At 46.7% G+C, this 12,905-nt stretch overlaps 1 protein-coding gene across 5 annotated transcripts in view; it reads right to left on the bottom strand.

Moving 5' to 3' along the window:
• Nucleotides 1–12,905, bottom strand: part of sipa1 (signal-induced proliferation-associated 1) — a 32,675-nt gene that overhangs the window by 6,054 nt on the left and 13,716 nt on the right. For all 5 annotated transcript variants that reach the window (XM_019873322.1, XM_019873321.1, XM_019873324.1 and 2 more), the window contains 7 exons: nucleotides 3,627–5,100; nucleotides 3,290–3,414; nucleotides 3,017–3,205; nucleotides 2,400–2,574; nucleotides 2,059–2,162; nucleotides 1,205–1,362; nucleotides 218–824 (listed from right to left, as the gene is read on the bottom strand). In XM_019873322.1, coding sequence (XP_019728881.1) covers nucleotides 218–824; nucleotides 1,205–1,362; nucleotides 2,059–2,162; nucleotides 2,400–2,574; nucleotides 3,017–3,205; nucleotides 3,290–3,414; nucleotides 3,627–4,737 — 2,469 coding nt within the window. In that variant the 5' untranslated portion in view covers nucleotides 4,738–5,100. The remainder of the gene's footprint in view (nucleotides 1–217; nucleotides 825–1,204; nucleotides 1,363–2,058; nucleotides 2,163–2,399; nucleotides 2,575–3,016; nucleotides 3,206–3,289; nucleotides 3,415–3,626; nucleotides 5,101–12,905) is intronic.

The following is a 12,905-nucleotide window of genomic DNA, read 5'->3' as shown; positions in this document are numbered from 1 at the left end:
GTACAATTTCCCGTGACACAGAATAGTTCAACAATTAACCTCGATTAACATACATTTTAAATCACAGTCATGACTTTACGTCGCTGGTTAACTGGTAGGTTCTTCTGCTTCATAGTCAGGCACCAAGGGTCAATTTTGAACACTCACTTGAGTAAACCACAAATGGTTCCGTGTCCGATAAAAGTGTTGCAGAAATATGAATGCGATGATCACCCACCTCCAGCCTCTGCACCACCTCTCTCAAATCCTCCGCCTGGCTCTCCATCACGCTAATGGACACCGACTCGCCGCGCTCATAGAAGATGTCCAAGCAGGGCCCGCCTTCTTTGGTTTCGGCCACCGCCTTCCAGCCGATGACGTCCCTGCAGGAGCAGTTAAACACCACCCTGCGCGTGCACCTCTCGATGAGCACCACCGACTCGGCGGAGACGCCCAGCAGACAGGGCAGCTTGCGCTCTCCCGCCTCGCCGTCCTCCCCGCCGTCCACCGTCACGGCCCACACCAGCGCCCCGGCACTGTGCAGCTCCGCCCCCTTGGCGCCCTTCAGCTTGTCTTTGCGCTTGCCTCCCAGGGAGAGCAGCGGGAACTTGGTGGAGGAGTCGATGGGCGTCGTGGTGACGTAGTTTTCAGCTAAGTCCTTCAGGTATTCCTGTCGCGTGCGGGTGGCCATCGAGCGGAATTTTTCCGACTTCTCGGCGGCGTTCTCAGCGTTGACCGCCTTGGCCAGGAGGAAGTCTCTGAATGCCGGCGAGCGAGGGAAGAGAGCGCCCTTAGGGAAGAGCGGGCCAAATAATGGCATGTCTTTCGAGCGTGTCACAGCCACCCTGAGAGGGAAGACGAAAAAGAGAGTGACAGTGAAGAGAGCCTTTAGTATTTGTCGGAGAGGTCTGTGTGCAACCGGTCAGGTTTACAAATATTTTAGGGGGGCTGGATATGGTGGTGCTCATCATGCTGCTAATGCTCAATTTTCATTTGACACTTAGATACATTGATTGACATATCAATGCACATGTTACATATAATGCTTTTTTTTCTAACTTGATTGAAAATGGCGAAATATTACAGACAGTATTTGACCGAGCCAGTGCACCATTGGATCTCATGATATTGCGTAACTGGTGCGCGATTCAGGTCGACGGCTGTGCACAAACGTCTACTTGCTAACGCCAATCATAGAGTGCAAATATAAGGCATCTCGTCAGACCTGTAATAGGTGTTGTCTGTGCAGGGTTCGTGAACCTGTACGATGATGAAGACGTGTTGGAAGTGGGAGCGGATGGACTTTGGCGTGAAGGGCAACGCGCCGGGCTCCTGGAACACGATGGTGACAATGTCGTTGCCGATGTGGCGTTTCCTCAGCAACTAAAAAAAAAAAAAAAAAGATTTTTTTTTAAAGATAGAAATGGGGATTGATAGACAAACACGACACATGTACACAAAGCCAACAAACAATCCAAATGCAATGACTTTGACTTTTTCAGGAAATGCTGTCACTTTTCAACTCACCACTTCAAAATCAATCGTTACATTTAGAAAACACTAAACTCCCCTCCATAAGATTGGACATTGCTGCAGACCGAAAAGAGATCCAGTCTCATATTCATCTTTTTGACAACAAACCCAAATATTATCAACAGCAAAATAAAAAAGAAACTGGCAAAAATGAGAGTTGAAGCATACTTGGTGCATTCAAACAATCCGGCCTGCAAATGCCCACGTGCAGCGGCCACAAAGCGAAGCGTGAAACGAGGAATTTCTGGCCTCTTTGTGTTTATAAGAGCATGTCATGTCCATTTTGTGCATTAACGTCTTAATTACCACATTGCGCACGGATCTGACAAATTCCGAGCAGCAAGGCGAGTCTGAATCTGTTCCTGTAGTGCGAGTGAACACGGGGGGGATTTTCATGTCATGCTTCTTGTCGACTCCAAAGATTTTTCTTCTTTTTCCGAGAGCATGTCACAGTCTTTAGAAATGGCGATTTATTTGACGAGGCCTCACGCTTCTTTCTTACAGAAAGTGATCCGTGTCATGACACTCTTTGCGCTTCAACTGTACCTGTTGAGTATTGTTGGCTGTGTAGGGCAGCATGGTGGACACATGGAACATAATCTCATAGTCCTGGTAGCGGGTGTAGAGGGAATGCGTCCCCGTGGAGTCGGCTGTGCAAAAACGAGAAAAGCATGTCACGCAAAGAAGCGGTAGCGCCATATTTTGGGCTGCGTGTCATAGTGCAGGTACACCCGCGGTGAGATAACCAGCAGAGCTACTTTGCAGCCAGGAATCAAATGAGGAGTTAAGTCGTCAAAAGCTTACGCCGATGCCCTCCTGATAGCGGCTTTGTAAAAAAAAAAAGTGAGCTCTAGATATCAGAGTGTGGGCGAGTGTTTTTCGCTCACTCTTGTTGTCCAGCTGAGCTCGGTATTTCTCCCAGCCCTTCAGTCGCACACGATCGCCCAGTAGATCCAAAAACTCCTCAAACGCCGGGCCGGAGCTCTCGTTGTTGTACATGTCCTCCTCGGAACTCTGGCCGGCTCGGCAGTACATGACGCCGACCTTGCGCTGGAAATTCAGCTAGTGTACGAAACACAAAAGAGACAAAGTCACTGGAATTTGCCTCAGACCGAGCCATTGTAAATTTTGCCGGACTGTGACGGAATCGCTGAGAAAAGTGTGATTTGGCGCCGACACGGAAAAGTACAAGCGATGATTGGATTTGCGACGATTTCTCCATAAAAACAATTTGGGGTATAAATTGTGCTATCATGCTGCCAAATGCACACTGCCCCAAATTCCATCCATCCACCCAAAATAATAATTAAAAAAATGTATTTGAAAGTTATCATTTAAAGGATAAATATGACAATGATTTAATGATAACCTCAATGTGGAGAAAAAACCCCCAATGAGAACACTTTTAGTTGATTACTTACCCATCATCAATGAATAAATTCAGGTTAGGAAAAAAAAAAAGAAGGCAATAATTCGAAATAGTTTTGTGTCGTGGGAATCTTACCCCCTGTTCATCCAACTTCAGCAAGGTATCGCGGACCTTGGGGGAGTTTGAAGCCAAGCGGAGGCAGTGCAGGTTGAGTTCGGGCATGATGAACTCCAGCAGCCGCTTGGGAGACAAACCTCGAGGGGTGGTGTGGCGGGCGGCCGAGGGAACGGACTCTTCCAAGATGGACCCTCGCAGAGTCTTCATCTGAGGAGAAAGTTCAATGAGGGACAAAAGTTCCGCCATCGGCTCTCCGGACGCTGACGAGCGCAAGAAAGTTTGACGTTTTACCTCTGTGGTGCGAAAGATGATTCGGTAATTGTACTGAGCTCCGCTGGTGCCTTCCTTTTCCTCCCTGCGGAAACTGATGGCCACTGGCCCGAGGCGATCATCCATGCCAAAGAAATTCTGATGATCTGGAAAGAACATACACGCACGCATGTGAACTTACTGACCACATCATTAGGTACACCTGCACAATCTAAAAAGAAATGCGTGATTGATTCCTCAATGTGCATAATTGTGGTTATAGCTGGAGAGAAGAACTTCTCATTGTTCGAGTGTACCTCTAAGTGACCGGTAAGTGTATATTTGTTGATGTATTGAACATCTTTCCCTTACTTCTTACCTTTCATGTAGAAATATTTGCGATAATAATGCGCCCCCAGATCCGCATGTTCTATGAAATAGTTGCTTTTGCCCTGCTGCTGGATGTGACTTTCTCTGGGCTCCTCCAGGACCGAGGCTGCATCATTGGGGGTTCGCGGGCTCAGCCACAGCCCCCGCCTGGCCTGCGATCGGCCCAGGCCCACCTGCTCCTCTCCGCCCGTCTCATTTCGGAAGTGGGGGCAGCTGAGCAGGAGCTCGTTGTCGTTGCCGTCGCCCTCATCCAGCAGCAGCGACTGCTCGGGGTCGTCCACGCCGCCGTTGCCCACGCCGCCCGGCGCGGGCGAGGAGGGCGCGCCGTGGGCGAGGGGCCGCATCTGGGAGGCAGCGGAGGCCCCTGAGGTGATATTCTTTTTGCGTCCAATGCTGTCGCGGTTGGTGGCCGCCTCTGTGAGGTCAAACAGGATGCTCTGAACGTCGTAATGGGCAAAGTTCCTCACCCAAGCACCGCCCCCGATGTTATCATAAGGACCGGGTTGAGGGATTTGAGGGGACGCGGGTTTGGATTTCTTACTGAGACCTTCAGGCTTGGGGGGCTTTGCAGGTTTTGGGGAGTCCCCTGTGGCAGAAGACAAGTTTCTGAAGAAGCCATCGGGTTCCGGTAGGTTGCCTTGGAGTCCTAAGAGCAGGAAGGGGTCTTTAAAGCGGAGGGCATTTGGGCTAAGGGGCCCTCGGTTTGCAGTTCCTGCATCCTGGACTTGAGACTGTCTCTCCAGGGAGGATAGACTTCCATATTCTCTGTGGAGCAGCACCCCAGAGTCCCCCTGAACCCCCACGCCCGCCTTCTCACCGACCGCCCGCGTCGCTTTCCCTCCAGCCTTCCCGCCAGAGTCCAAGTCTCCCAAAGTCACGTCGCTGTTGCTCCTCTGCATGATGTGGCCCCGGCCCACCGCGCGCAGAGTCAGGCCCGCCCGGCTCGGGGTCAGGTTGTCTCCGTCGGACCCGTCTCCATCCCTCCTGGGTGGCCACTCCACCACGCCCGCCTCCCGTTTGGGATCAAAGTTGACGGCCGCGACAGGCGGCCGCACGTTCTGGCGCCGAAACTTGCGAACGAATAGGTCGTCGGACTGCATGCTGTCAGGGCGATGACCTCCGATCCAATGATATAATCCCCAGGATGATGCAGACGTGAGACGGCAACTCTTGGAAGACGAACCTCCGCTCAGTGAAAGCGACACCTCAAGTCCTGCTTCAAAACACTTGAAATGGCCTCAAGTGCGCACACACGGTAGCTCTGGCGTGTCAATGAACGATGAAGCCCGGAGCGCTGAGAATGCGGCAAAGGCTCAGCCGGGTGCGCGGCAGCGAGTTTTGGGAGCGATCCGGGAGTTGCTTCCTGCAGACTGAGGTGGACCATCACTGTGGCCTGAGTCTTCTTCCTCTTAGACGAGGCCCTGTCCGCACCACCGACATGGCATCCACTGATTTTTCAGCGCCTACAAAGAAGGAATACCGCTTTAATATTTTTACCTCAGATGAGACAAGATGAAGGTCACAGCAACATAGTCGTTTTTACACAAAATCAAAACCGGTGTATATTTTGTATTATCGTTAACTGATTTTTGGGGAGTGCCTTTTATTCTTTTAAGGCAAAGGCAAAATAGTAACCATTTTTCTTCGCCTGTGTTTTAAGTCGATCCAACATTAACTCGAATTGTATGCAATAGAATCGAATTGGATCTGAAGCTGTTTGATTTTGTACATTTAAAGTATCTGGAAAGAGCTCCGTTAGCCTCAATACAACTAGCCCGTTACAGCACATTCACAATGAGCCGCCTCAGCACTGGAAGGGTGTGGGAGTGGGTGGGGCGGGGGAGTCTTCCTGATTCACTGGAAGCCTGGCAACATACAATAGAAGGACACTGTCTTTCACATTTTATTTCCACACAGATGCGCGGGTCAGATTCATGCACAAGCATTAAAAACGGACAACTACTACACTACAATGCATCTACAGACATAATATTTCAACCTCGGTAAATACGTTATCTTTTTAAGTCCTCAGATAACTACTACTACTACTAAAAAATTTTTTAAAAAAAAGAAAGAAAGGCTGATTACATGAAACCTATTTTTGGTCATCTGTTTTCTCTCGCGTCTGTCTGTGTTGGACCACATTGACGTCAATCACCAAAAGCTGAAAGCTGTCGCCGCTCATTGTAACGCGAGGCTTCTTCCTGTCAAGGCTTTTTCACATGCTATGCAGGCTCTCGCGCTTGCATCTTGAAGAGCAGGTGCAGCAGTATACACACACACACACACACACACACACACACACTGGCCTAGTTAAAAGAGATATAACGGAAGCTTTAGATTTTGCAAAGACGCATTTACAAAACAACAAAATACAGAAGTTGGCTAACGTGTCACAATCGGCGGTTTCAGTCGTGCGACGAGCTATGCTAATGCGCCGACTGCCGAGGTGTTCCCATGCAAGCTCCTCATGAGACGACGGAGCGGGATGTGCCTGCTGACTGCACATTGTGTGTCCGGTCCATGTGGACTGTTGATTCATATCGTCTGACTCAGCGTTTCGGAGACCCGCAGCTTTGTGTTCTGGGACTCTTCCGTGATTAGTAATGCGGGCGTGGGATACTTGCTTTTTCGTGTGGGCACGGGCAGCTGTGATTGGCTTTGGCACACCCTAATCAGGACAAAAGCAAGTGAAAATGGAAGGATGATGGACGAGAAAACCTTTGATTAGGTTATAAGTTCTGGCAGAGCATGGCTGACACAGAAATAACGATGGGCCAAATACGAGATTTTGTTGCGGTGGGACAAGAAAAAATGCAGGTGTCTGTCTCTTGGGAGTGCACAACATCTAAACCAACAAGTGAGGTCAGTGGTGCTCAATCTATTTGAGCTCATGTGCGTGTAGAATACAGTTCCAACCATAAGTTGGTCCAAAAACCGTCAGGTTTTTCATGTTGTTCCAACAAGCAGAAACAGAGCGGCTGGCTCTCCACCACCACCACAAAGCTACCTTGAAAGTGCCTTTGATACAGAACATATGCCCACGTTTCTTAAGACCCCACAATTCATCCCATAAATCAGCCCTTGTTTCCATGACAACCTGTCCCATGCCAAGTCTAAATGTGGTATGCTGTCCGAGAGGCCTTGGTGATGACGCCACCCCGCCCTCCCTGCTTGAAATGAGCCCTCTGTCTATTCAAATGACCAAAATAGATGAAACTTCCATATTGAATTTCACATCGATGTTTTTGGGGGTACAGCGGGATATGCTTGGAGCAAAATCTTGAGCTTTTTTTTTGTTTGTTTCTTTCTTTCCATCTGGTGTAAGATGCGTTATCTTTCCTTCCATAACTTACACCAGATGCGTTAAAATTATTCTTATTCTTTTTTTTTTTTAAATAAATATAAAACAGCAATCTTACCCTGAAAAAAAATATATAAATATCGCTCAAGATCATTAGCAGCCTAATGTTTCCCGAGATACGTGCCAGTGAGCAGTGCTGCGCGAGTCTGGCTTTAAGCATGCCCGAATATAAACGGATCAATGAATGATAGCAGCAACGGCTGAGTGGCAATAAAAAAAATAATAACTTAAGGACACTATGGGAATAAACAGTAAATGCATTTTGAAAGGCTCTCAATACCAACAAGCTACAAGTGGCGCCTTCTTCCGTCTGCGTCTTCGAGCGATGTATGCAATGTGGCGACAGCTACAATTACCACGGATGTTATTGTCGTATGCCCATATTTTTATCACACTAATAATTTGCGATTTCACTTTCCGGGTTACCGCCTGGGAAGAAATTGCTGCAGCCGATGCGGTCATTAGCGAATATCACTTTCCAGTGTGCGGTCATGATAAAGTCAAATAGCAGCGCAGTGGCTTTACCTCCTTTGCAGTGAGTGCGGCGGATGACGGGAACGGATCCCGACCCCCTCACGCCATCTGAGCCGCCAGTCTACAGCCAGATCAAGATCAAGTCCACTCCATGCATTTCAAATTAACCAGAGGAGGAAGTGCACTCTCACAACTTCTTGATTTTGCTGCTTCATTAGGCACATCTGCACACGCTAATGCCATCCAATACAAAAGCATCACACATTTTTTTTTTTTTTTTTACAGTAAGGTCACCACAATGTAACCTACCGAGCAACTACTGCTTTCATTCTAATGAGCAAGCTGGTGGAAAAAGCATTCAAATGGCGTCGCTCTAAAATCAAACTAATAAACTTGGACCCCTCTGGCAAAAAGGAACATCGTTATCTTCCCGAATCCTTTGACATTTTGCAATCATGAACACCACACACAACATCAACTGAGAACATTTTATCCAGGATGATAATAGCATTTGGTAAAGCGCTGTAAGATGAACAGTCTCAGTCCGTGAATCTCAATAATAGATGCAAAAAGCAAAAACACCACCTCAACGCTTTGGCTCACATGTCGATCAGAGAAAGGCCAAAAAAAAAAAAAAAAATCAAAAACCCTATAAAAAAGGGCAGACGTGGAAACCATTTTGGGGAAGTCGTTGTCGCTTGACATATTGTGCACACCGCAAGCGTGCGTCCTGTGAAACAGGAAGAGATGACTGACATTTGAACCCAGAAAGGATGAGTGTCATTGTCACCATTTGGACTGAACACTTGCACGACTTGAGCGGCGGGGCCATCGTGATCCAATCGGGTTTCTCTCCAGGCAAAGCCGTGAAGATCAGCTTCAAGGTTGATCGGGTCAGTGTCATCAAACCGAGGGTACTTCTTGTCAACAGTCTTCACCACTTGCCCAAAGCGCCCCAAAAGTCCAAATTCCATGGCAGTAAAAAGCTACCACATCAGTTTGTCTGATTAAAAAAAAAAAAAAAAAAAGTTTGGAGAAAATCTGTACATCCAGTGCCCTAATTTGTGATTTGGAACTTGTGGGGGTGACACAAGTCTCCTGGCTGGGCTCTAATCAAGCACTGACTCATCATGTCTGCTCAAAAACTTCCCAATTAGTTTTTCTTATTAAAAAAAAAAAAAAAAAAAAAAAAAAAAGGGACTGATCGCAAGGAATCTAAAAGCAATGCTCTTTATTGATCCGATGCAATGTTAGATCCAGTTGCACCTTTGCATTGCTGCTTCACCTTTTGACACTGGCCTGGTGTGCTGCTTGATGCTTTTGGGTAAAGTTAAAGTGTATTTAAGTGATGGTCTGATGGTCAAATCCAGTCCGCCTCCCTCCCTTCACAAAGCCCCACCCTATTGGAGTCACACTGCGGACAGTGAACTGGACCCCTTCCAAATGCTGTTAAGTCGATTGCCCTGCACTACGCTCTCTTTTTCTGTCATGCCTTGGAGAGTATGTTTCCTGTCTACTGTTTTGCAACACTTTGTAAGAGCACGTCAGACATATAAACACCTAAATCACACATCACACCTGAGGGTGGAAAATTTTCAAGTACCGCAGAACTTTACAAAGCTAACCCAAATCCTGTTATAGTGCGCGCTTCTCATTTTGGATAATTGGGCATTTTAAAAATCAATGCATTTTCTTAAATCAATGTTTTGTTTTGTTTTGTTTTTTAGATATGTGACATGTGGTGAAGGAAGAATCATTAAATTGCAGTGGATCTGGATAAAAGTGAAGATAAATACAGCATTTTATTTTGGTCATTTGAGGCAAACACGCCACTAGAATCATAAATGGCACCGCCGGTCCACCACTACCGTCCAGAAACCAGGAAGTAACCTGCTGACGAACAAACATCAGGCTCCACGTTTTCGTTAGCTTGTTGTTAACAGTTTAGCCTTGTTGGAGGCCTGCCATCTGTTGAGTGAGGGGTTATTGACTCCTTTCTAAAACAACACAAACAATTTTGCATGGCATTGTATGTGTTGTCACTGCATTGTGATTGTAACTCTAAAAGTCTGGTTATAAGTTTCACCTTTAAATTTACAAATGCTTTAAACAATAAAATTGTGGCATAATGCAGCTATGGCGTTCACCTGAGATGCATCATACTGACAGATGTTTCTGATGTTTTATTTTATCTGCATTAGACAGAGCAAAAATCACCTACAGCAGTGGTCTCCAACCATTTTGCCCCAATTTAGCTAGCTAGCTAGCTTTCTATCTAGCTAGTTAGCTAGCTAGCTAGCTAGATAGAAAGATATCTACCAAGCTAGCTATCAAGCTAAAGATAGCTATCCATCTAGGGAATTAGAGCAGCTACATGAAGGAAGCAAGGTGAAAGAAACTCTTTGTATGGTACTGTGGATATTAATAAGCAAGTTCCTCTTTAAAAAGAAAGAAAAAAAAAGCCCAAGCTGAAAGCGTTGCTGAGTAGAAGCAAAGCTACTGTTTCCAACGTGGCCTTCGCGCTGCGATGAAAAGAACGCACCTCTATTGTTTGATATGTATTTGCCATGACATCAACATGGCGCGCTGGCACAAGCGCTACCACTTCCTGTGTATCTCAAAATACACTTTGTGGCAAACTGCGTGTGTGTTATTCGAAGGCTCGATGTGAAACGGTGTGATGTGTACGAGTGTAGCGATGCTATGAAATGGTGTCCATGGATGTGGTACACTGTCCATCGTGGTGACAGGAAGAGCAGCTGTCCCTCTGCGTGTCGGGGGGCTTGGCTGACGGGCAAAAAAAGATGGAAAGAAACGAAGACTCGACTTCATGACTGCATCTATTATGCTGATTTTGAAAACATTCTTTTTCTCATCATGCAGAGGAAAAGCACTCTCTGGCTTCAACGCTGTTCTTCTGCCCCATCCACTTCCCGGAGGAAGACACACTGGCCGACTTTGCTTCCTCTTTGTTTACAGTCATAAAATGACAACGGCTTAAAGTGTTCATTTGTGTGAGGAAATCAATGTGTTTACTCTCAATGAGTGTTGGGACTGACTAACTGCTTTGTTTTCGCTGCGAATAGGTTTTTTTTTATTCCTCCCGCAAAGGGGAAATTCAGGACTTCTTGTCCATTATGAAAGCGGAGGGCTCAAACGGCTGTCATTATTTGAAGAATCCGAACTCTTTGCCTCTGTGACTCTTTGTTGACTTTGAAGGGCAGTAGCCCCCCCCCCCCCCGCTTTTGGCAAAGAAATGTTGACAATAGTGTGGCGATGGACACACTATCCCTTCTTGAACTCAAATTAAAACCACGGCTATATTACATTAAAAAAAATTGCAATTAAATTACATTCACTTTGAAGCTTAAGTGTGAATGTTGGGAAGAAATCAACTGAGGTCTATAACAGGATGCTGACGCAAATATTCTGTCCGGTAGAAAACTCTGAACCAATCCGTCCTAATTTGCCTCTGTTATTAAAATGACTTTGGTGCACCGTATCTTTTGTGCAAATGCAGACAATTAAGAATCTTCCCAGTGGCTTAAAATTATTCAGCAGCTGTACAGCTTCTGACCTACATATAGCATGAGCTGGCACGCCAACAACGGAGCTGCGCAAAATCGGCTCATCTATGAAAATATTCCACGAAGACGTGACCGTGCCCCCCTCCTCACGAGGTCATCAGTTTTACGAGTGGTTTGAAGTGACTTTCAGCGCAAAATGTGACAAAGCCCCTCCTTTGCGAATGCTCGCTCGCATGTTTGTTTGGCGCAGACAGACGGCGCAGCGGTGAAATGCATCTGCTCCAACTGCTCGGCCCGTTCGCCGCTTTCTAAGTGACATCTTTGCATGGGAGAGAGGCAAGCGGCTGCGCAAACGAGGCCCCTGCGCATAAGGCTGACAATCTATTATTCGTACCAAAAAAAAAAAAAAAAAAAGTATTTTTACACCGGTCTCCGGGCAGGATGTTTTGTGCCCTTTAGATTTGCAGCTATTTGCAGGTGGTTCTGTGCTCTCTTTCAATGGCTCTGAATGGCCTTGAGTGCACTCCTCCCCGTGTAATGGCAACTTGAACAATGAGAAGGACTGCCACTGCAAGGCCTAATGGCCTAACGTATGTATGCGGGGCGGGACAATATCGAGAGGGACTTTGTGACTACAGACAATGGGCTTCTCTCAGAGTCTTTTATTCTTTTTTTTTTTTTAAATACGGACACGAAGAGGTATTTACATCAGAGTAAACATACGGCTTCCGTGTGTTACCTGTGTTCATTTGAAAGTTAAATATCAAGGTTTGTGGAGGGAGTGGAAGTTTCTTCCATTTTGAATGCTTGAGCAGAGAAACTAGAGGCCGCAATTTGGCAGTAATTTAATACCTGGTCATGCAAAACGCGCCGTATTAAAAAGGTTGCTTTGCAGGTTTACTATTGCGGTTGTAGTTTGCAGTGCAGTGCACTGCATCATACTGACAGCTGTTTACGAATATTGGGCTAATTTAACACAGCCGCAAAAAACCTGGCCAGATCTTGGCAAAAAGCCAATGAAGCGAGCAGGCTAGAGCTGCGTGATAAAAGACAATCCGCACCTCGAGTTGCTCGCATATTCCTTTCTAATGCAGTAGAGTGCAACGTTGCTGATTAATGACCGCAAACTATTCGTGCCGTTTTAGTAGTCACGGTGATAATAGGACGAACCATTCGAGCTCAAGTTTATTTCCCCCGAGTGCGACTCGCTTTTACTGCACATTTGCAGCTACGAGGCATCGCCGATGCTCATCACGGAGCGCGGCGATATTTGCAAACAATAATGGATGCTAATGATTGTCGGCACAACTTCAAATAACCCTCGACGGATGCCTTTAGGGAGTTTAAGCACCGCAATGAAGTCCCCAGGTTGGCCTCGGATAGTCATGTAACTTTCTGAGCCAACATGAAAGAACGCAGACTGCAATCAATTAAAAACCAAACATAACTCATCCCATCTTGAATTCAAGTGACGACAGTTTCAATGGTCCACCTCCACATCAACATGATACCAGAGCGAGCGTTGCATTTGTCTTTTTCACCTTTCGCGAGCCCTTCCATCATCACAGGTCAAAACGGCATTTTGCGGCTTAAAACGTTAATGTCCACCACAATGAATAGCACGGAGCGCGGTGGGAGGGGGTGTGGGGGGGGGGGCATAGAGAGTGCCGCTCAATGTAAATTAAATGCCCCGTCCTTTGAGTGGCCCGGCTTATGTAAGTGACTGCTGCTGCTGCTGTTGTTGTGTCTCTATCACTGCATGCTAGCTCCTCCATCCCTGCATCTTTCCTTCCTACAGCATCTATCTAAAAGTCCCAAATCTCGCTCTCTCTCTCACACACACACACACACACACACACACACACACACACACACACACACACACACACACACACACACACAC

The sequence above is a fragment of the Hippocampus comes genome, unplaced genomic scaffold, assembly GCF_001891065.2.
Source record: "Hippocampus comes isolate QL1 unplaced genomic scaffold, H_comes_QL1_v1.1 scaffold59, whole genome shotgun sequence".
NCBI classification, from domain to species: domain Eukaryota; kingdom Metazoa; phylum Chordata; class Actinopteri; order Syngnathiformes; family Syngnathidae; genus Hippocampus; species Hippocampus comes.
Note: the sequence above shows the minus strand (reverse complement) of the source record. Positions and strands in the feature narration are given on the sequence as shown.